Genomic DNA, 24,255 nt, shown 5'->3' with positions numbered 1-24,255 from the left:
CAAAAATGTATTTTATAGTTGATGAAAACTTAGAACCTTCTAATAACTTCTAATAAAAAATATTCAGCAAACACCAGAAAAACATTTATTGCTGTGATGACATAAACCAGGTTAGGTTAGTCAGATATTTGAAAAAATGTATTCTGTGTATATTTTATGGTATCCATAGGACCTGTTTTGTCCCTCTTCTCGAGAATCATTGAATTATGACTAAAGAATATCATTGCAGAATTCCTGGTTTCACTTTTCTTTGTTCTCACATAAAACTTTGGTTGTGCTTTGATGTTTTTTTATTCTTAGAGACCAAAATGTTCCTCCTTGAGGAATGGAAATTAAACTTCTGCAGACTCTTTCTGTTTGTAAAGGTCACAACTTGTACTTCAAGATTTGCAAGGGCCTGCTGCTGTGGGTTTTATGGTGCCGTTTCAGCTTTTTATGGCCATATTTTAGCATTTTGCAACCTAATTTCTGGCCGACACCTGATTTCAAGTTCTTTTGAGATCATGTCAGATTCATTTCTAGTCTCACGAGCTGCGGCTGTCGTCTTTCTCCAGGCCTCAGACTTTGGATCTCAGTATGGCGTTCACACTCACGTCAAAGGTTAGGAGCTCATCAAACTAAATATCTAAGGTTTAGACAGAACAAACATCCTTTACAACACTCAGTAATGATGCACGTGCTTCACGTGCAATGTTCATGAGTGTGATTCAGTTCAATTCAACTCAAAACCGCTAAAGGGATAAGCGATTACGAGTAGGGATAAATACAAGGCTGTTCTAATGTGTGCATCATCAGCCTTTTCAAGAAGCTACATAATTTATTCAAATAATCTAGAAAAACACAAACTTCTATGTGGTATCCAAGTTGTTCCTAAATGCTTCAAATATTCATGGGTCAAAGTTAATTGGCTTAACTATAAGTGATCATGAATTCAACTGAAAAGCCATGAAAAAGAAGCTAAAGATGAAAAAAACTTTCTAAAACCTTTGGAAACTTCAGATCAAAACCACTTTTGAAGCTCAGAAAAAGAAATTGGGTACTTTCAAAGCAAAATAGAAGTGAGGGATGAATTAATACTTTGTGTTCGTTAAAGGTTACAAGTGTGCGCCTTGTGTACATGGTGTCCCGCAGCTGGCTCTCCTCATTGATCATCCAGAGATAAACAGGGTTATTGATAGCTCCTCTCACGATCTTCAATCAATCTCATCTCCAGCACACGTTCCTGCTCACCTCACAAGGAAAAGATAAGACAAAGTGGAGGAAAAATCATTTGCACATTCATGTCTCCATTGTGAATGTGTGCGCTGGAGCAGAGAGAGAGAAATAGAGAGACAGAGAGAGAGAGAGAGAGAGAGAGAGAGAGCTGTGTGCACCATATGTGTGAGAGAGGAAGTGACAGAGAGAAATGAAGGCTCCTCTGTGGAGATGGAGACGGCGATAGAGTGGGCCAGGTTCCTCCAGGCTGCCGCGGACTCACAGACGGAAACCACAAGAGGCAAAACGACTCTGCGGCACTGACGCCGTGCCACCAGTGTGCAGGACTCCACAGAAACACCGTGGAGGATCAAATGCCCTGAGAGAGAGAGAGAGAGAGAGAGAGAGAAAGAAAGAGACAGAGAGAAAGGGACAGAGAGAGAGAAAGTGTTTCTGACCAGTTTTGGGGGTCGGAGTGCAAGACCTGTGAACTTTTGGAACAAATCTGAATAGAATTTTAGGACTAGAAGATGAGAAAAAAAGGAGCTCAGAAAGAAACAGATACCCCCCTCCCTCCTCTCGCTCTCTCTCTCTTTCTCTCTCCCATGATGAATCAGCTGTCACTCAGGCACAAGTCCAATCTACTGATAATGAGAAGTGCATCAACACCCTCTCGCCTCTCTCTCTCTTTCTCTCTCTTTTCCTCTCTCTCTCTCTTTATTCACACCAGCTCCATGATCCTTCCTCCTTTCTTCAGATCGCACACACACACTCACACATAGACTAACACACAGGGAGTTGAATGTGCACTAACACAAAGTCATTCATCTCTCCCTCACTCATGTGTCTTATGATTCTCCTCCTCTGCCCCTCTTCCTCCTTCCTCCTCCTCCTGGCAGATCTGAGCAGTCAGTGGTGGGACTGAGGCAAAAGAGAGAGGATGAAGCAGGAGTGGAGAACAGAGGAGCACAAAAACAGATCATTATACGGCAAATGAGCAAGAGGCCGCTGAGTGAATAACAAGGAAGGGATTACAAAGCGCAGGACTTAAAAAAAGAGGAGAGGGACGCCATCTGAAGACTCTTTCTATCTGCTTTCTCTCCCTCTTTATTTTTCTTTTTTTTTACCCTTCCTGTCACCCTCCCAACTCCTCTCAGAGCGTCTCCCCTCCCAGGCTGTCTCCTCAGAGAAAGATGGCACACTCTGACCCATCCTCAGCTCATTTCCTTTCCTCTCTTCCCTCCATCTGAACGATTTCTCTTTCTTCTCCGCTCTCTGATCGGGTTCATTCCAGGAGGTGAGGAGGAGGGGAAAGTGGGGCTGACCTCCCTCCTGCTGCACCTCAACAACACACAAACACACACGCCTCCTGAAGGGCCTGAAGGGAGCAGACAGGGAGCAGGAAAACGTCTGATGACTTTCACCCGCTCCACACTCTTTAACCCGGTCGACTGAAGCTCGATCCTGTGACCCGGACTCTCTGAGTCGGCGCAGGAGAAACCTGGGAATCATGTTTGGATTAAAGACGCCGCACTTCTACCTTCCAGGTGAGACCATTTTAACCAGAATTGCTGCTGGCAGTCATTTCACTTGTAATTAAATCCTCTTTTCTGGATGCGATTCACGTCTCGGGCACTTTTAACCTTCAAAACAAATGTTTTTGTTCCATCGTTTTGATCGTCGCCAAAGGAAGAACAAGTGCAAACGCTTAATAGCGGATGTTACTTTCACTTTTATCCACATTCATTTTCTCAGTCTGACTCATAACTAATATTCAGCTGCTTTCAACATAGAGAAGCTCAGGATTTTGTGCTACAACATACAGAGCAATCCTATTTTTTCTCACATTCACATGACTGATGTCAATATTTATTTATTTATAAGAAAGTGACGTTAATTTAAATTTAGACAGTCTTTTCTTTTTTTTTTCTTTTTTTTTTGCTTTAAAGCTTTTTGCCAAACAGCAGCAACGTTTTTGTCAGGAGTGAACTGTTAACAGAGTGGAAGCAGGTGTGAGGTTACCTGGAAAAAGGTGGTCAAACATGTCTGAGAGTTGAGTGTGGGAATTAAGCTGCAGGGAGGAGCAGCAGGAGGAGGAAGAGCAGGAGGAGGTCAGCGAAAATACAGCAGCCAGAGAGAGGATTAGAAATGACAAGTTTCGGAGAGACGGGGAAAGAAAAGGAAAGGAAAGGAAAGGAAATGAAAGGAAAGGAAAGGAAGGAAAGGAAAGGAAAGGAAAGGAAAGGAAAGGAAAGGAAAGGAAAGGAAAGGAAAGGAAAGGAAAGAAAAGGAAACTGGGTTTGTACAGATTGCTGTCTGCATGAGGTCAGATGTGTTTCCCTTCTGAACTCTCACTCAGGTCTCTGACCTCCTTGTTGTCTTTGGTCAATGATTAAAATCCAGTTTGAGTCCAGAAGACAAGGGAAAGTGGGGGCTAGAGGGGGTGGTGGAGGAGGGCAGTTAGGGGGGCAATTAAAGGGCGTGGGCCAGATTAAACAATGCTCTCTGCCTTGTGAATCTTTCATGCTGCTTTTTGAATTATACATCTGCTTTCATAAATGATTGAATCTGGGTGATTATGTGTTGCTTTGTCACTGTTTCCATATTTCTGCGTGCCGCCTGTGCTCATGTGAACAAGACAGGACGAAAGGAGAAGAAGAAGTAGAAGAAGAAGAAGAAATCTCACCAGGGAGCAACACTCCCCTCTTTTCCTCCCTCTTCTTCGGCTTTCATCCCTCTTTTTTCAGCTCCCCAGGTCTCATGTTGTGTGCTTGTGCATGAACTTGTGTGTGTGTGTGTAAATGGGTTTCTTGTCAAAGCTGGCATCTTTGTGTGTGGCCGTGTGCACCTGTTTATGCCAGTCTGTGTGTGTGTGTGTGTGTGTGTGTGTGTGTGTGTGTGTGTGTGTGTGTGTGTGTGTGTGTGTGTGTGTGTGTGTGTGTGTGAGCTCTCATCACTCACACATTTGAAGATGTCCCAGCCCCCCTCCTGGTCCTAACTGCCGTTGCTGTGGAGACTGTGTCAGCCACACACTCGCTCCTCAATGATCATTTGACAATGTGGAGGGTGAGGGGGATCGCGTGTGTGCGCGTGTGTGTTTAGTGATTACGGTGTGATTAGTCAAGGTGTAAGAAGCACAGCTGAGTGAGGCTGGATGAGGAATAAATATTGAAGGGAACAATAAAGGAAGCTAGTTGTGTGAGCCACATTTAGCCGTTGTTACCCTGAGCACATTGTGACCTTAACATGACGCGATCACACAGAAAAGAAGAGGGTGGCATTTTGCTACCTTCTGCTCTCAGGACCCCCTGCAGAGATGAGCCCTACACACACACACACACACACACACACACACACACACACACACACACACACACACACACACACACACACACACACACACATTGCAGCAATTTCCTTTTTATTTTCAGAGGCTTGACAGAGGATTCCCACAATACTTTAAAACAAAACTTTATGCCATTTCAGGAAAAACAGCCTTTGGGTCTCTGATACTAATAAATAAAACTAGAACTCAAACTTCATAGCACAAATGTTGTGTGCTTTGGTGGCTTCATGAATGAAAGCAATGTGTTTTCAGTAAAGAAATATTAAAATGTAATGATCAACATGTGCCATTTTTTTTACTTAAAAAAGCACAAATCTGGCAGCAATTTCTCTAAGTGGTAAGTAATTCATTTGTTGGACAGTGTTTTGATTCGGTATGTGACCATTTAGCATGTATTTACAGCAGGGGGTGGTAATTGAATGACTTCAAGGCTTTTAAAAGAATATTTATTGCCCTCAAAGCTTTTCACATGTTGTCAAAATAAAACCACAGCTTCACTGTTTTTATTAGCATTTTTATGTGGTGGACTGACACAGCACAACATTTCTGTGCTTTGGTTGAGTTGAAGAGAAAACTTTATGATTTTTAACTTTTCAGACAGCCTGAAAACTCTGTGTCACACATTTGCATCCAGATACTTCCTCTCAGTTTCTCTCTCTCTCTATCTCTCTCTCTCTCTCTCTCTCTCTCTCTCTCTCTCTATATCTATATATCTATATATATATATATATATATATATATATATATATATATATATATATATATTTATATATAATCTAATATGATAAGGCTTTATTAGATTAAATTGTGGCGTTCTACAAATACAACATTTGCAGATTAAAACCTTTTTGTTTGTGTCTAGTTTATGATAGTCAAGATTGATTCTTCAAATTGAAGTGCAATCATTTTTGATTAAATCCCTACTACTATATGACTTTCTATATTGGAGGCCGGGTAAAGATCCCAACAACAGTAAGAATACTTTAAATATGACATTTTGATAGAGATGGACAGAGCCTCGCTCCATTGTCCACATGAAGAATCCCCTCTTTGGCATTTGTGTTTCGATCGAGTCATGCACTAACTCATGCACGCTTACATTATCGTTGAGTCAATAGGATGAGGAATTTAGATTGTCGTTGTGTATATAAGCCTGTCGTATTTATTGGCTGCTGTGGTATTTTTCTAGGGCACCATGAAAGTGTTCGACTTGACCCCGGCATTGATTTCCATGGTATGTGTTCAAACCACAAGGACGCAGTGCTGTGTGATTTATGACAGATGTCAGATGGATGCAGCACATTCACTCTGTTTTTGACTTCGGGATCTTATCTGCAGCTGTGTGGAAACTTTGAATCAACGATCAAAAACAAAACAGGGTGTGTAAACGCATTGACTGCATCGCCAAATTTAAAAACTACTAACCATGATCAACATAATCTGCAGTGATTAGGCCATTGAAAATATTTTTCACTGACAATCCCAAAACTTTAAAGCAACTATAAGATATAAGTTTTGACCAGAACTTTGTAACTTCCTGCAGCAGCTAGCTGTATTGTGGTACTACCATGTAAACAAAACCAAAAAGAGCAGATTACTTTTTGCTGAGTTATTTCATTATTTTTATTTTTGGCCTAAAATTGGCAACATTTTGTTTAATTGTTACTGTATCATTAAGCAACCACAAAGAAACACAAATATTATTTTATTGTTGTTGTTGTTTTTGATGGCCAGCGGAGCGCTTGTAATATGCTCTCTGAAAAATATAATTAGTAGTTCAAATTCAAAAGTGCCTTATTTATACCTAAGAAAAATTAAAGGTTGTTGCAACTCATATCAATTCAAATTATTCTGAGTTATTTATATGTTTGTTGGCAGAGAACATCTCATGTGGTTTGGTCTGTATTTTGATGATTTGATGTACAGACTAGTTTGAAAAGACTGACCCAACCAGGCTCTGAAGGGTCTGTTCCCAATAACAGTCCCTTCTAATGATAAAAATAAAAGTATTTTTTAAATTATCTAGTTAAGTACGTGACATACTGTCCTTTCCTAAAAATGTAATTAATAATTGACACAAATATTTCAGGCTGAATCATACTTATATATAACTTTCCTCATCAGTTTTCTTTTAGGGATGATATGATTGGTCCTTGGGGGTCAAATCAAAGCGTTTCACATCTGCATGCTCTGACTTCGCACTTCTCTGCATTCATTTTGTCTTTGTGTGGTCGCGCGGGAAGCTGACATGGGTGCTGCCTCAAGGGGGGGCTGCTGCCAGGATCTCCTGTGCTGCTGATTGTGTGTTTGTGTGCGTTTCTGTGCGGCACTGCGTGCGTGCTTTTGCTCACCGGCGATGGAAACAGGGTCACGGTGCTCCACCTCAAGGGCGCTGTTATTAATGAGATGAATAAAAGACCATGACAACAAGGAGGAGATAAAAACCACACACATCATGCAGCAGCCGGATGACTATCTCTCGCCGAGACAAAAGTACAAAGGAAGTCATAAATAAAATAGTTTTCATCTTCTCTAACCTCCGGCGACGGAGAAAATCAAACCGACAAAGATGTACGAGTAAAGTGAAATTAATAAAACAGAATCTTTGGTAAATTTTTCAACAAGAAAAACAAACAACTGAGCAAGAAGGCAAATTAATGCTAATTGGTGAAAGAGCTGGTGTCACTAATGAGCTCTTAATTAACAGAGGACTCACTGACAACACAAGCCGACATGTGCACTCACATACCGTCATTATACAATCTTTAAACTCGTTTAGAGGAAGCAAAAAAGCTTCAGGTCTCACACACACACACAAACACACGTAGGAGGTTTGTGCCCTCTGGGCGTTGGAGATGTGAATAAATGCCAGCAGGTTTTGACCTGAGGTGATCACTGCAACTGCGAGCAACCTCCCTTCCTCTCTTCCACACACTCACAGGCAGAGACACACAGACATGTCATGCACCAGCACTAATACTAAAACTGTAATAACAGTTTGATGTGCAATAATGAGCAGATGGTGGAAAGAGAAGTTAAACGCAGAAAACAGCAGATAAAATTTGCAGACGTTAATGTCCCAATCAGGATGGCTGCCTCTAGAAAATGCAAACAAATAAGCAAAGTAAAAAGCCAAACACATGAACTTCCAAGTAAAACATGTAGAGGTCTTATTTTTCCTCTGCTAATCAAATATGTTAATCTTTTTCTTGGCAGAGATTTATGCTGAGCATATATTTTGTTATTCTCTAGGCAATGAACAATGATTATGAGAACGTAACTGGGTAATAAAGCAGAGCTTTTCACTGCTAGACTTAAACTACAAAGTTTTCAAAAACTGCTACTTTTGTGTTTTGCATATTTGCGTTAATGACATAACAAGAGGTACTAAAATTGAACAGTATCAGCTTGGTGGTGATTTTAATGATGGTTTTTAATCAGAAATGAAACAAACAAGACCTCCTTAAAGTTGGACTTTTGCCTGGAAAAGTTGAGCTCGGTATCGAACATGTAGTTGGTGAAAATTGCTATTAACTATTTATTAGCACTTCTGATAAAAGTGTGTATGCTTTTAAGAGAAAAGGAATACACAGTTCTGTATAAAATTTAATTGTGAACATGTTTCTCTAGCGTTTGAATGTCTTGTAATGGCAATTGTAATTAACGCAACAACAACGTTCCTCTGGTTTTCTGACTTGGAAATGGAAAGAGGTCAGCTCAGCTGAGACTTCAAACTGTCCTAGCTCTGACTTCTCAGATAAACTGGTGATGTTTGACCCGACCGGAGCACAGTGAACTGGAAAAACCAACTTAAAGTCCCTTGCACTTTGTGAAAGGGGTCATAGTCATCAGAAAGGTAGTTTGAGCTGTGGTGTTTAAATGAAGGTCTTTTGGTTGTAAAGTTCCCAAAATGTGCTAAAAAAGCGTCTCCAATACCACTGCTGAGTTCATGCTTTCATTTTGGTTAGACTAAAGTGTAACTTAATGTGAAACCCTTCAGAAAATCTATTAAATTTGTGTGAATTTGTGGTAATTGTAACTTTCTGTTCTTAGCTGACAGGAATGACTAGATCTGGTCTTTATCTGTTGTAGTCTGCCTTAAGGTTGAATGTACTGAACACTCAGAGATAATGTTCTGCAAAGTTGCAAGTCACTGCTGGCTTTCTGTTATTTCTATTTAGATTTTTGTCTACATAGCTGATGCTCACTTGATATTTTCTCTTTTTCTGGCCATTTTCAGCAAGACTTAGATGATGGTTGCACTGAAAAATCCCAGCAGACTTCCAGTCTCTGAATTAGTCAAATCAGCTCTCTGGCAAAACCATCTGTGCCCTGAAAGTCGACTGGATGCTCAGAAATCTTTGCCTAAAATGATTGTTGAAGATTTTTCATACTGAATTTTGACCATTTCAGTCAGCTTTGTCTTCAGGAAAGAAACAGGCACAAACCCCCCCTGATGTTCATAATGTTACATTTTCCTAATATCCATACAGTATTTTTACTTAAATTCTTAGCTGCAGACACACACAAGTGAGGAAATTGGATTGAAACATAAAACAAGGGAAAACAAACACAAACATTGACATATGCAAAACAACTCTAATCGGTTACCTTAAGGCTTGTGTCTTTCAAATCACAATTTACAACAAAAAAGCCAAATGAATACAAAAACTGTCATGGCCATGACATGTTGTCCTCTTCATAACAAGTCACATCCAAAGTGGACTGGAGTATTTTAAACACTAATCTGTTTAAAACTGCTTTATGGTCTTTAAGGATACAATTCACAATACAGATGTCTGCTGACACGCGCCTCCTTTTGTAAGGTTCGCAGCCTTCTGAGTGTGTCCTGGCTGACAGGACACAAACACACACACAGTCAGACACACATGCACGATCAATGATGCCGCTTCACTAAAGAGCCTGTTGATTACCCACAGGCATGGCCCTGTCGGCCACCTGGCTGCAGCAGGTTAGCAGGTTCCAGTGAACCTGCACGAGCCGCTACGCATGCACACACACACACACACACACACACACACCACACACACACACAAACACCTAAACACGAGTACACACACACCAATTAAGCTGCTGCCTATGCAGGGAGATTGACAGTATTTTGTTTTTTAAAATGGTCCTTTTGGATTTATTCTGTTTCTGCTGCTTCTGAAAACACGCAGCAATAACTTAATCCAGACTTTAATGTGGATACCAAAGCTAAATCTGAAATAAACAAAGCTGAGTTCTAGTTTTAGTGCTTAAATCTCACAAATCAGTAATGCTAAACAGCTTTTTATTATCCTTTGCCTTCATCATTCGCTCAGTAGGTTTCTTGCTAAAAAGAAACCGTCTTAAGTTTCTAGAATTTTGAAATTTCTTTGTATTTCTTTCTCATTTGTTCTTTATGTTTAAAAGCATTTTATTTTTTCTCTTAGCGACTTTTGCAAATGGCATATTTTTTTTGCTAGCACATATTTATGTGTTAATGTGACATTAAAAAAATACAAGCCACATATTCCACCACTCTGTTTGATTAAAAACTAAACCCCCCCCAAAAAACTAGGAACACAGCAGATCTGTGTTATGCCCCCTCTTATGACATGATGTACTTTCTTTTTTCACATAGATGACTGAGAAGTTTTTGAAACTTTAGCTGCTAATGTCTGCGCTTAATTAAACATCAGCTATAAGAGAAAGTAAAACAGGAAGTGAAAATAGTTATCCTGGGATGGGAAGAATAATCTACTCCCTGTGAACTTTGAACTTTGAACCCAGACATTTTCAAGAACAATAATCACATCGCATTACATCGCATCTGCAACAACACACCTGAATCCAATTCAGCTGATTTTCGGCTTTTTGTATTTTTGTTCTTCTCTTGTTTTTGTTATTGGATTATCATCGTTGCTAAGGGCGTCTACATTTGTCTTATTTTGTCACACCTGCATCTCGTGCCACTCATTAACCCTCTCAGTACTTCAAAGTCCTTTAACCTTCTCAGGTCTTCTCCAGACTCTCTTGTTCTCCATTGTCTGCTTCCTTCATGCTGGTTTCCCTGAGCTCCAGTTGCTTCATTGCTTCCTGTCAAATGTCTTCCAGTTCCCCTCATCTGGTCTCCACTTGGGCCCACCTAATACACAAATCATGACAAAACTCACTTATGAAACCCGATGTGTGAAGGAAAACTTCACCCTCCAACACACCATCCTCACAGAGAAACATAATGGCTTAAGTTAAGGTTTATCTTAAAGACTTTTAACATGAAGTTGGAGTTGTGATGAAACCATAATAAAAAAAACTGCTGAACACTTTACATGTCGTACTCGATCAGCAGAAGCTTGATAGAAAAAAACGTTAATTTAAGTCTGGCTCCTTTGGCAGCAAAGAACACAAACTTTGCAAAGAACCGTACGTTGGACAAAAACACAAAGTCTAGTCACCCTTATGCTGTTGCACACGTAAAGTCAGTAACCTTCAACACACAAACATCTTCACAGATCTGCATTTGCTCACATGCAACCTTGTTCCGCCCCTGACTACATTTGCATAATCTGCATAATGACGAAGGCTTTAATTGCCCACGCCCAGGTAAGGGATCATGTGGTTAAGTGGGAGATCATAATTATGTAAATAATTGGCCCTGACCACAGCAAGCTGCTGGCACCCATCTGGAGAGAGAAGGAAATGGGTTTGAGAACTGGAGGAGGGAGGGAAGGTTTACAAGGCAGGAATGGAGAGAAGGGAAAGAGGAGAGAAGGAAGAAGGAGATGGATAAAAGTTGATAAGGAGCTGAAAAGGAGGGAGAAGAGGAGAGAATTGGATTAGCAGCCAAATGATGTTGAGAGGAGACCGTTTTGTCAGAGTTAGCATCTCAATTACTTTCAGTGTGAGGCCAGTAATTCTCTGACCCTTTAATCTTCAACGCATCAAATCTTTCTGGATGTCTTCATTGTCAAAGACTACAGAAATGCACACATATAGCCACACGAGTGCACGCACGCACACACTCACACGCGCACACAGGCCTGCCACTGTATCCGCTGCACAGATGGCGGAGGCAGCCGCCCCTTCACGCAGACAAAGGGAAGGTAATTCTCTCTGCAGGACGTGAGCAGAGCCGGAGCTGGAAAAGAGCAGCACACATCAGCTCTCCCCTCCCCTGTTTCCTCGTCTCAGCCTCAGGCCAGCAAACATCACAGGGGTAAACTGGCAACGCACAAATAATGGTGTGTGCGTGAGTGGGTGAGTGTGTGCTGCTGCTGGTGAAACAAGCTTGAAGAAGAGAGACAGAGAAAATAAAGAGCGGGAGATAAAATGAAAAAGAGGGAGAGTGAAGAGAGGGAGGAGGTAATAAACAGGATTAGGGCTTATCTTTACAGTGCTGTGTGTGTGTGTGTGTGTGTGTGTGTGTGTGTGTGTGTGTGTGTGTGCGTGGACGTCATCATCTGTGTGTGTGTGTGTAAATGTAATGTTTTCAGTGTGTGTTGTGCCTGAGGACAGAGTGAATGACTCCAGTATTACCTTTGCCAGAGTGTCTCTGACCCCCAGGTATCTCTGCGTGTGCATTTGTGTGTAGGTGTGTGTGTGGGTGTGGGTGTGGGTGTGTGTGTGCATTTACCCACTGTATTCATGTACATGTGGGTTAGAGGGAGCCGTGTTAAAGCCACAGTTATTTACTTTTAGGATGTGAATATCTGTGTTTGGATAAACCAATTCTCACATGCAGGAAGATTCCCTCCTGTGCGTGGGCGTGCGGGTGTGCGTGCGCACGTGTGTGTGTGTGTGTGTGTGTGTCTGTGTGTGTGTGTGTCTGTGTGTGTGTGCATGAAGGGTCACAGTGATGGAAGATGCCATTGTGCACTTTGCATGTGTTTTGGTGTCAGTGCCTCAGGACAGGGAGCGAACACATCCCCTTTCTGCCTTTGCTGTTGCTCTTCAGTGTCAGAATTAAAGGGGCAGTTTTTGAAGAGAAGGTAAAAGTAGTTAATATCTTGCCTCCAATAGATAATCTTACCGCTCTTGCCATTTAGTAAAAGTCCAGATTGTTACACAACCTGAAGCTAACAGAGAGCCATCAAGGCTTAAAGAAAAAAAAGTGTTAAAATCAATAAAGTAGATTTTGCTTGAAAGAGAATAATCTGGATTTAACACAACTTTTTCAGTTGTGTAAATGTTTGCTCTGTTGCAGATTTCTGCTGGTTTACCATTTTGTCACACTTAAATGTTTCAGATAATGAGGGAGCCGTGTTAAAGCCACAGTTATTTTATTAGAACAAATGACCTGGATAAAGACAAAAGGTAGCATATGACGATTGCATTTATTAAATAAAAAGCTACCCACACCAACTTTGCATCCATGTGGATAAGAATAGTTGAGAGACAAAGTCACTGACTTCTCTCAGTCTGGAATGAGTTACAAAGTTGTTTCTGTGGGTTCTGGACTCCTGTGACCCTCAGCTGGAAACATTATCTAAGAGAAGAGAACCATTCCAGCAGCGACTGTCCTACCAAGATTAGTCTGAGATTCAGAATCCACTGGTCACTGGTCTGTTTATGATTCAACAATAAGAAACATACAAAGAGGAAATAATGGCCTCCATAGGACAGATCTAAGGAAAAAAACACATTAACCCAAAAATAAACCATCGGAATGATCTGTAAACCTCATGGTTGTCCCGGGGTCACGGTGGTGACAGTGTGATGCAACGGGCCTCTCTGGTTGAATTAAGAGAAAGTCCAATCGACCTTAATGTCAAGTTCTCTTTTGTTATTCAGCAGGTCAATGAAAGTCCACCTCTGACTTTCTCCAAAAGATGAAAAAACAAATAACTAAGAAAATCTTGAACTGACCTTGTTAAAGTCTGAACTTAAACAAGTAACCAAATGGGCCATTCATTATTAAAACCATCACATGAGAAATGCTCTACAGTGAAGAATGGATCAAAATACCTCCACATTGATGTAAAAAACTAATTGCCACTTTAATCAAGCTTTACGTCAGCAGCTGTGACACACCAAGATAGCTTTTTCCTCCATGAATTGTAACTTGTGTGTGTCCAGGATATTCAAATTTGTCCAGTGATACAAAACATGCCACTGTAACAAAACATCGAAAAGCTTTCTGTAAGGTCATAAAATACTTTTTCCCACAGCTGTGTCTTTGTAAGATACTGACTGCATGTCAACATTCACCAGAACCTGTCTGTAAAACTCCTGAGCCATCCGTTTAAATCGCAGCACAGACGAGGTTTATTGATCCCTGACTGATCCCAATGCCGAGACCAGTCGTACTAGAGGGAACGGAGGTTGAGGTCGTGGGCTCCTACAAGTACCTTGGGCTGTGGCTGGACAGTAAACTGGATTGGTCAAAACACACCAGCCACCTTTACGGGAAGGTGCAGAGCAGGATGTACTTCCTGAGGAGACTGTGGTCCTTTAACATCTGCAGCAAACTGCTGTGGATGTTCTACCAGTCAGTGATCGCCAGTGTCCTCTTCTACACCGTGGTGTGCTGGGAGGCAGCACATCCAAGAAGGACACGTCCAGACTGGACAAACTGATCAGGCGTGCCGGCTCTGTGGTCGGCATGAAGTTGGACTCTCTGGTGACGGTGGCAGAGGCGAGGACACTGAACAAACTGCTGGACATCATGGACGATAGCAGCCACCCTCTACACACCGTCATCAGCAGCCAGAGGAGCCTGTTCAGTGACAGACTGCTGCTTCCCAAGTGCCGGACCAATAGATTCAAGAACTCCTTTGTCCCCCACGCCTTCAGACTGTACAACTCCTCACTGGGGGGTCGGAGGTGACACAGGACAGAGGGAAGAAGGAGTAGTTTTTCTACAAATGTGAACTCCATATTTATCAGGCCAAACCATACAGTGCAATACCATATCACTGGTCAATCTATCCACCAAATTGCTATAATTTCCTTTTGTGTTGTATTTATATTCTTTGTTTTGTATTTAATTTGTATTTTTTTGTATTCTTTTGTGTATGCTTACTGTGTGCCACATTTTTGCCTGTGAGCTGCTGGTAACTATAATTTCCTGAGGGAGTCTTCCCAAGGGATCAATAAAGTCAAGTCTAAGTCTCTAAGTCTCTAAGTCTAAGACAGAGACTGGAAGCTCGGAGGATAGATTTGGTTTCTCTTACAGTACTTGTCAAGCCATGCAGCAGTAGCAGCACCAGCAGTAGCAGCACCAGCAGCACCAGCAGCAGCAGCACCAGCAGCAGCAGCACCAGCAGCATTGCATGTGACAGTGTTTCTGTTTGCAATTTTCTACCTGACCACAGCTAACAGGCGGCTTCAGCGTCTCCCCAGCTCCACACTGGGGGTGTAGGGAGGAGGAATATATTTAAATAATCAGAGGTTTGGGTTCATGGCTGATACTTTGCTTCACTGCTTTTGTAAATGAGCATCTGCGTGTGTGTCTGCGGGAGTGTGTGTGTTTACGTGCATCCCCTTTTTCCAAAGACATCTGTGGATGTCTTGGTGGATTGTTCTTATATCTGCTGCATTATTCCCTCCTTCGGCAGAGATGAATAAGAGGTGGATGTGCTGTTTGGTGTGTCTGGCTGCGTCTGCATACAAATGCGTGTGTGTGTGTGCGTGCGTGCGTGTGTGTGATAGATAGAGGGCTTTATAAGAGAGGAGCAGGCTAATGACCGGGTCTCCAGAGGCGGTGAGATTCCTGAAGCTATTACTGCTGGAGTTCATAACGGCCTGTGTGCTTGGCCTCTTTTACACGCTGCTTAATGGGGGATCCTACAGTCACCTCGCCGAGCATAACCCACACCTCTGCAAGCTTTGACCCCCCCCCACCACCCGCCTGAAGCCTCTCACCTCCAGCTCTGCACACAAACAGAGAGGCACATTTTCAGTCGAGAGGTTCCTGCACCTGCATGTGCACATATTACACTTTATCTTCTTCTTCTCGCCCCCCCCCCCCCTGGCAAACACACTTACTCAGAGAGATGTACAACCTGTATGGGTCACAAAGGATGGAGGTGAGACACCCACCTCAGAGAAAACCGAGAGTGTCTGCCTGCAGTGCACAGCAGAACCATAAATCATGTCAGACTGCACAAGTCTCTGCAGACACAAACACACGCGCTCACTCCCCCTCTTTTCTCCTGTGTGGGTCTGGACACAAGACACACAAAGAGAGATTTGAGGATTATAGAGGGGCCTTGCTTATTTATTTTCTTTGCCAGCGCTTCCTCCTGAACCTGCTGCTTCCAAAGGGAGGGCTGTTAATCTGTGTAAATTATTGACTAATTTGAGGCTTGTGTGCATACTAGCGTGGGATTTCTTCGTTAGTGTTGCACAAATCTGTGTGGAAGGACTGGAAGAAGAACATCAAGGCTGTTTGTTTCAGGAAAGCGATTGGGGAAACAGGAAGGGAACGAGAGAGTGAGGGAAATCGAGAACGAGAAGGACGGACAAGGTAGAAATCTACACTTGGAAGCGCAAATTGATGCCAAACAGCTGTTAAGAAGCTGCAAAGTGAAGCAGCAGCTGCTTGGGAGACATGAAGAGAGGGATGAGGAGATGAAGGGATGAACAATCAGGAAAGAAACAGGCTGAGAAGACCCAGGGGAGATGTTGAAATATTAGAGTAAAGGAAGCTGGCTGAGAGGACTTACTGCACACGCTGACAGAGAGACGCTCCTGAACATGTTTATTTCTTCATCCTTCTGATAGTTTGTTTGTAGTTTCACCAGTTATCCAGGGACAGTCTTGTATAATGAAGCCAAACTTATTCAAATGTCATCATTTTCCCTTAACAGAGTGAGAACATTTTAGTAGTTGTGATTATATTCAACGACAGCAGTTTAATTTTACTGTATCGTATTAAAGTTTGGGGCTTTCGACATTTTTCCACTTATGCACTTTTTGATGTAGCACAGTAGAAAAGCTTGATGGAAACATCAATATGAAAAATAACTTCTTCGATTCAGAAAAAAACATATTTATGCTTGCTTGAAGTGGTATTTAGCTTTTCCAAAATAGACAATAATTCTGCTGCGGTTTTCAAATGTATTCAACCATCCTCCACAGCGAAGAGAGAAGTGCCCGGTTGAAGTTTTATCTGAGAAATCGAGTTCAATGTGAGAAAGCCCCGACGGCGCACTGAAGGGAGATGAGAATTGAGCAGAATTATGACTATAGCTTCAGATTCTTCACCTCACTTCAACAGCTGGCTTGTTGAGACAAACAACCATTTAGGTGTCACAAAAGGCACGGCCAGCCCAAGCCTCCACAGGGCCCAAAGCGAAATGTGGTTTTGGGGCCCTGAAGTTCTGCTAACAATGTGGACTGGCTGCAGTCAGAAGTCTGATCATTAGATCATTCACACATCTGCTGTAAACCTGTTGCATCTCTGGCAGTTCTGTTTACATTATATACATGTATAATATGATACATTTATTGGCCAACTGATTTATTGGCCAGTTGATTTCTGGGCGGTTTCCTTAATTTGGGGGTCATGATCTGCTGATACTTGCATAAAAAGCTGATCTTATCCCCTAATCTTATTTTCGTCAGCAAAGGTTTGAAAATCAGACTTCGTCTGCTGCACAGTGAGAGGTTTGACTGACAGACCGGCCCACCAGGTCTGGTCTGCATGTTTACAGTTAACAATATTCACCCACTGTTGCCATCGCAGTGACTTTTTCTTTGCTATATTTAGCGACATTTCAGACAAAAAAAAAAAAAATAATATCAGCAAAAAGAACCTACTCATTTGAAGTTTAAAACTCAGTTTCATACAAACACAAAGACTCTAGCATAAATGTTTGGGTGTTGAACTGGACCGTTCCAGGTCGCCCTCAAGCTAGCAGCCTTACAAATCTTTTACATTGCATTAGATTACCAAGGCTCATTAAAACAAACCTTTGTCTTGGCTTTTTCTATTCGCCCTCCCTGAAGGATAAGTCCTTATTTGAGACATTGTTTTGCGAACTTAACTTCTACCACAGCTTTGGATGTTTGGATGCTCACTGCACTGCAGCTCATGATACCAGCGAAGCATGCAGTACCTACCGCGGCCACCAAAGGGCCCCAAGAGCAATTTTTATTTTATTTTCATCCATGAAATAATGATTTCTACATGCATTATCAAATGTATATTATTGTAAAACAAATCAGTTCAGAGTAAAGTTGTGTGTTTTTGATGTTATAAAAACACAGAAATTACTAAAAATAAATAAATAAAAAATCAGCTCCACTGAGGGGTCCCTCAGTGGCCCTGGGGCCCCAGGCGGCTGCTTAGTTTGCTTATGCATTGGGCCGGGCCTGCCAACAGGACAATGACCCCAAATTAAAACTAGATTTTAGCTTCTATAAAGCAGAACTACTTTGAGCAACAGAAATGGCACTGACACCCAAATGAAAATCTGTGCTCCTTTAAAGCCAGAAACCAACGCATTTCAATAAAATTGGTGTATTTAAGTGATCTAATGTCCAGCTGTTTTATCTATTATTAGTTGTCCTGTATGCAAACTCACAAAGCCCGTGCCTTTGAGGAAATTTACCATCATTTAAACAAGTACACTCAATTCTTGGTCATAAAATTCACTGAAGCTGTTTGTTACTAGTCCACCCAAAGAACGATAACGTCAGTACATTTTAGAAACCTCAACTTAACATTCAAGCCCATGAATCAGATTACAAGAATTTGCTTTTGCATCTACTGGTTTGGTTTGTAATAAATACATTTTTTGGGGTTGTCTAGTGAAACAACATCCTACAAAAAACATGTAAATAATTATTAATTAATTACCTTTGTAGATCTTTTCAGACTTGAAATTATCTTCCAAGTCATTGTTTTGCTTTCTCTGCTCCAGCTGCAAGAACCAGGTATTGTTTTTCCCAGTTTTTTATTTTTTATTTTTTTTGCTGTTGTTGCTTTAATTGGCAGTTGGTGTTGAGATACAGATAATGAACACAACAAAGACTGCAAATGTTGCAGTTATTCAGCATTTAACCAACAATGTACCCAGGAAACCCAGCAAGCAGCTGGCTTGAGACCTGAAGCTCAGATGTGATAGCTGCTTGCCAGCTGCACCACGCAGAAAGCAATTTTACTGCTTTTGAAACTCATAAGTCTGTTTAAAACAAATCATTTGGTAGGAATAAATTACAAAATCTCTTATTTACGAACTATACAGCTAAAAGCTGAGTCCCTTATAGGTGACGTTGTGATATTGTGCCTGCTGATGAAAAAACCATCAAATTTTGTTATGTGATACATTGAGCTGCTTTGCATATTTCACACCAGTCAGATGCTCACAATAGTTAAAGCTGCAAACTTTAATGATTCCAGTGCATGCTTCATTATCAGGATTAAGCTTTTCAAGATTATTCTGCAAACACTTGCAACATACAACAAAATATCAAACACTGTTGGATTGTTTTTATGCTTCTTCTTTATGATTAGGCACCATTTTTACTGGCAGTTCATGTTTCTTTCTGGCCTTTCACAATTCTGTTCGGTTCTCATCTCCCTTCAGTGATCCATAGTTCAGTCTTTCTGTAGTTGTGTACATTTGTTTTTTTACATCCCTTGGATCAGAGTGTGCTGTTTTTGATGACTGCACAGTGTTTTTATGTTGTAATCTTGTTCTGACTGTACAGTATACTATTATTAATCTAGTTTCTGTTTTATAGATTTCACATTTCTTACTATACTTTTTGAACATGTTAGTGTGAAGCTACATACTTGATGCTGCTGTTACTACAGCATAAATGTACATTTTCCTCAATGAAAGATATTTCTATTCTATTCTATTCTGTCTAAATATTCTCTTTTTCTCCTTTTTTTTAGTGCATATGTTTACTGTGTTGTACCAAAAGCACTAAGTAATCCATGGTGATATGAAACTCTCAGATTCTGGTTTGTTTTTTTTGTTTTCTTTTTAGATTTTATAGCATCTATGCCTTTTATTTGCAGCCTTTAGACAGGAAAAGGGCAGAAAAAGGGAGTAATGCATGTACTAAAGTTGTGCGGTTTGGGGTTGGGAACCCTGGTGATTTTATTGAAACCAACAGCCTCTGCTATGCCGCAGATTACCTCCTCTTGCCATGGACATAAAATGTGGACAAGCTGACAGTTTTAATTTTCAAAAAGCTGTTTCGGTTTCAGCTGTAATGATGGATGGTCAGTACTTATGAAGCACCTTTTTTATGACTTATTTTTAAAAATACACAAACTGCTTCACTAGGTGTTTTACCCAAATGTCTTTCCCAGCGGCTCTTTGGTAAACGGGTGTGCATAGAAACTGCCAACCTAGCAATTAATGGACAACTTGCTCCATTGCCTGAACCATACTCACATTACTCTTTTTTTTGTGCACTGTTCCTTTAATGGTGCAATCTTCCTTGATTTAGTATTCTGCTTTTAGAAAAGGGTAAAATCCCCTCTGCAGATCAGTCTTGATCAGCCAGAGGCTTTTAAGGTTTTCTTTCTTAAAATCATCACCAAAATTTATTAGTTGTTTTGTGTGTATATAATTTAAACAATATGTAGGGATTTCTGAACTCTTCCTGGGTTAAAACATTAGCATTGTTTGTTTTTTGCATCATTTGAGGCCTATACGCACTGCATCTTTGATCATTTCCTATTTTCTGCAAACAAATAGTAAATTTTTGCTTGGAATTTCAGAAACATGTCAGTAGTTCATAAAATAAAAGACCAACACTCATTTTATTCAAACACATACCTACAAGAAGTTAAACCTTCGACGTCTTTTGAAGAGAATAGACAATGGACACTTGCTAATTTGTTTACTGTAAATTCAGCGTTTATAAGAAGATGTTACTTTCACATATAGTTAGATCAATATGCCAAGATGCCCACTGGGCGAGGATCTTGCCACCTAGTGGAGAAAGAAGAATCTATTGCCATAGATTTGAACATTTCTGCAGAATCCAATAATTAATAGCTCTACTGTTGGTAAGGATGGTTATTAGCAGCTGCAGCAGCCTGTTACTGGTAGTATTGCTAATTAGTTAAATATGGCTGTTGGTAGGTCTCTGAAGCAGCGGTAGCAGCAGGAGGAGCTGCCTGGAACAGACCTGATTGTCTCCAGTGGACAGTAAACATGTCCAGGCTGTGAGGGATCTGCAGTCTGGGCTCACATCTTCCTTCCCCACATCTCTCCATCTCTCCAGGGAGCATCAGTGGAGCAGGTGCTCACTCTCTTCTTCCTCCTCCTCCTCTCTTCTCTCTCTCTCTCTCTCTCTCTCTCTCTCTCTCTCTCTCTCTCTCTCTCTCTCTCTCTCTCTCTCTCTCTCAGAGGACAGACAGTTAATGAGTTGCCCTCTCCTTCCCACAGCTCCACACCGTGTGTGCTGCACACACTGTCGTCCCGGGGATCAAACCGTACATCGCAGCGCACAGAGCCGTCATTTGTTTAAACGATATGCGCAAAAACAATGCGCGTTTTCCTTCCGGTGAGGTGGTGAGTTTTGTGTTTTCTGTTGTTCCAACTCAAATGTTTGTTAATTATCCGAAGGCGCGGCTTTTTTCAATTAAGCTGGTCAAACTTTCTCGCTGCTTCTGCCGTTTCTTCAGTTCGTACTTTTGGCGATTCTGCGGTGTTATCTTCAGCTCATAATCTCTCTTCGTTGGCGTCAGACGGACAGTTTTTGTGAAGTCTGAAAGTGAGTGTGATTAAACCAGTCAGCAGTATGTCATCAGACTGGTTCGGCCTGATGGACGGACTCGAGGCAGCTGGAATAAAGCAGCTTCTGGCGTCTGCGTTTTCAAATCCAGCCACGTCGGGCTGCTGGCGCGTGCAGACGCTGGGGGGGCTGCAGACGCTGCGCGAGCGCTCTGACCGTACGTCAACGGCGGCGCCATGTTGCGCGTGGCTTTTTTGTTGAACGAAAACAGTGATGCACTCAGTTTCACAATGGACAATTAATAAGTGACATGTTTTTGAAAGTTTTCTCTTAGATTTTAAGCTAGTTTGAGACTAAAGTGGATTAAAGTGCATTAGAAGCTCATTTTGACTCAAATCTTTCAGCTTTGATGCTCAGGTGTTTGATATTGTATCTCACACAATTAACTTTTATAGTGGTGAAATGAACGCATAGTTTTAGGCACAAATCCAACTCAGCCAATATCAATTGAGTGTAAATTTATAATGTCTCTTTATCAGGAAATCCCAGTTTCCAACTGAGCATCAGCCTCATTTTTAGATGATCTGGTCACTCTTGTCCTTACAAGGGACAAGAGTTAATTGTGTGTCTTGGTACAGCAGTGAGATTTGGGGTCATAAAGGTGCTTGAGGTCCTTCCTTGTTGTGTGGCTTCTTGTTCTACTCAAACTCGTCAGCGATTAAACACCGCACCTGTTTGCTCATCTAAACTCAGGAGTATACAAATACATGCTGTGTGTGTGTGTGTGTGTGTGGTGTGTGTGTGTGTGTGTGTGTCAGCCTGCAGTTTCCTCCTGATGGTTTGTCTCCCAGTACTCCTGGGAGACAGAGGAGTTGCTCTTTAATCCGGGACCTTTAACAGCAACTGTATTGTTTGGCTGAGATAGATGCCGGCAGGCGCATCAGCAGCAGTCAAGCGGATCCCGTCGCTTTTGTGTGTGTACACAGCCCGCAGGTGGAGCTCAACACACACACGTGCGCGCACACACACACACACCATGCACCATGTGCTGCTCCTGACCTTCCATAGACCAGCTGCTCAGCAGGGGTTACTGTGTAAACCTCCAATCTCTTTAATTACCTCCTTCTCATATAGTGGCTGTAAACTGATGGCTTCAGATTCACCTGGCCGTCTTTATTTCCTCACCTTACAAAATGTGAGCCAAATGTTGATTTTTTTTTTTTTTAATTCATGTCAGTCCTTTTCACAGTAGAAGTTATGAAGATCACTGCTTTTTATTGTGATCAGTTGACGTGCAATAATTTAATTTTAAAGAATATATAAGCACATTTAAAATGATGCAAAGGTGATGTATGTAGGGTAAAACCTGACGCATTAAAAACATGACCTAACCAGGACTTTCAAGCATTTCACTCATCTTCAAGAAAATCTGTCATGTTTTCATGTGGCCAAGAGTTTTATGGGTTTTTTTTTACTCCTTTTTTTCGAGGAGTTAAAAAATAGTAAATTAGAAATATATTTTTATTCCCTTTGCATTTTCCACTGAATTTCTCAAACTTCACCCCACAATAGAAAATAAAAATCCACTTTGAAGTGGCCAACAGTCTTTTGAGTGTTTTTACAAAAATATTCTCTACCAAATAAATTTTTTTTGTGTTGTCACGAACTTCAATGTATTTTTCTGGATTTAAAAAAATATATATAATAAATTAACAAAAAATCTGCATAATTCTGAAGTGGGAAAAAATTATAAAATTTTTTCTAAGTCTTGCTGTAAATTATTAGTTGATTTTATATTTGGACTTTAACTATTCCATTTAAACACATAATTATTCTATGATCTGAATAACTCCTTTATATCTCTGGTTGTTCGTTTGGGGTCATTGTCCTGATATAGGCCTCTAACATGTTTTCTTCCAGGACTGACGTTTTAACCTTCAACCATTTTCTCGTCAGACTTCACTAGCATTACTGTCCTTTACTGTCCCCACATTCTCACAGCATGATGCTGCCAACATCGTGCTGCAGAGTAAGTTTTCCGCTAAAAAATCTGTGACAGTGTTGTTGTCACGATTGAACCTGTTAACCTTCTTCAAAGTTAAGTCAACACTAGTTATCTAACCAACTAGTTAACATTACCAACTATATTTTATTGTGTGCGTGTGTGTGTGTGTGTGTGTGTGTGTGTGTGTGTGTGTGTGTGTGTGTGTGGGCATGTCTCTGTGTATGTCTGACACCCTGGATGAGAAAACCCAAAGAGAGAAAATGTGTTGAATGACATGCTAAACCTGTTGATCAACGTGTTCAAGATTATTTCTTTGATCTTCTCAATAAAAAAAAAATAAATATTCATAGCTATATAAATAAATGCATAGTTAAATGAGTTGGAAAAGGATAGAGTCCCTTCTCCGGGTCAGAGAGGATGTTCTACCCCAAGTGGAGGAGTTCAAGTATCTCGGGTTAGGATGCTTCCTAGATGCCTCTCTGAGGTGTTTCCCCTGGAGGAGCTGGAACTAGTGGCTGTGAGAGGAGAGTCTGGGCCTCCTTACTTGGGCTTCTTTTCTGATTTATTGATCTTGTTGTCCGGCCTTTCAGTTTTGTTTTTCAGCGACGTCTTGGTAAATTTTCAGTTTTGCCACACCTTTTCTGTTTCAGGACTACAAATTAAACTTGTATCCCAGGTATGGCCACCTTGTGTTGGTCTATCACAAAGAAACAGAAGCAGACATAAAAGTTTTTGATTCTGGCAGAACAAAATGTGGAAAAGTTCAAGGCACTTGAAACAAAAGTTCTAAAACTTTATTAGTCTTTCATTATTTTCCAATGATTAATCAAGAAGATAGACTCTTAATCCTGAAGCAATCTGAGTTCTTAATCTGATTTAAAGGCCATATGGGATTGTTCTGCAGCTTATAGAACAAGCAGTCAGAATCAAGTATGAAAGAGAGGTGGTGAATGGAACAGCTGCTAAAACCGCACTTCTTTGGCCTAATCTGCAGTCCGATACAGATTAGGCAATCCTTTAATCTCTGAATGATCCCTCCACGCTTATTATGCTTTCAGGAGTTTTTTTTAATTTT

General features: G+C 41.1%; 1 protein-coding gene across 4 annotated transcripts in view; it reads left to right on the top strand.

Annotated features, from left to right (window-relative positions):
- The first annotated feature begins 2,226 nt into the window (after positions 1-2,226).
- Positions 2,227-24,255, top strand: part of LOC129364591 (genetic suppressor element 1-like) — a 45,061-nt gene continuing 23,032 nt past the window's right edge. For 2 of the 4 annotated variants that reach the window (XM_055037338.1, XM_055037328.1), the window contains exon 1: positions 2,227-2,741. In XM_055037338.1, coding sequence (XP_054893313.1) covers positions 2,705-2,741 — 37 coding nt within the window. In that variant the 5' untranslated portion in view covers positions 2,227-2,704. Of the gene's footprint in view, positions 2,742-20,871; positions 21,013-24,255 lie in introns of those variants that run through there. The other 2 variants (XM_055037349.1, XM_055037365.1) reach the window with 2 other exon arrangements.

This window comes from Poeciliopsis prolifica, unplaced genomic scaffold, assembly GCF_027474105.1.
Source record: "Poeciliopsis prolifica strain line A6 unplaced genomic scaffold, Auburn_PproV2 SCAFFOLD001, whole genome shotgun sequence".
NCBI lineage: Eukaryota > Metazoa > Chordata > Actinopteri > Cyprinodontiformes > Poeciliidae > Poeciliopsis > Poeciliopsis prolifica.
This window is presented reverse-complemented; position numbering and strand designations above follow the sequence as displayed.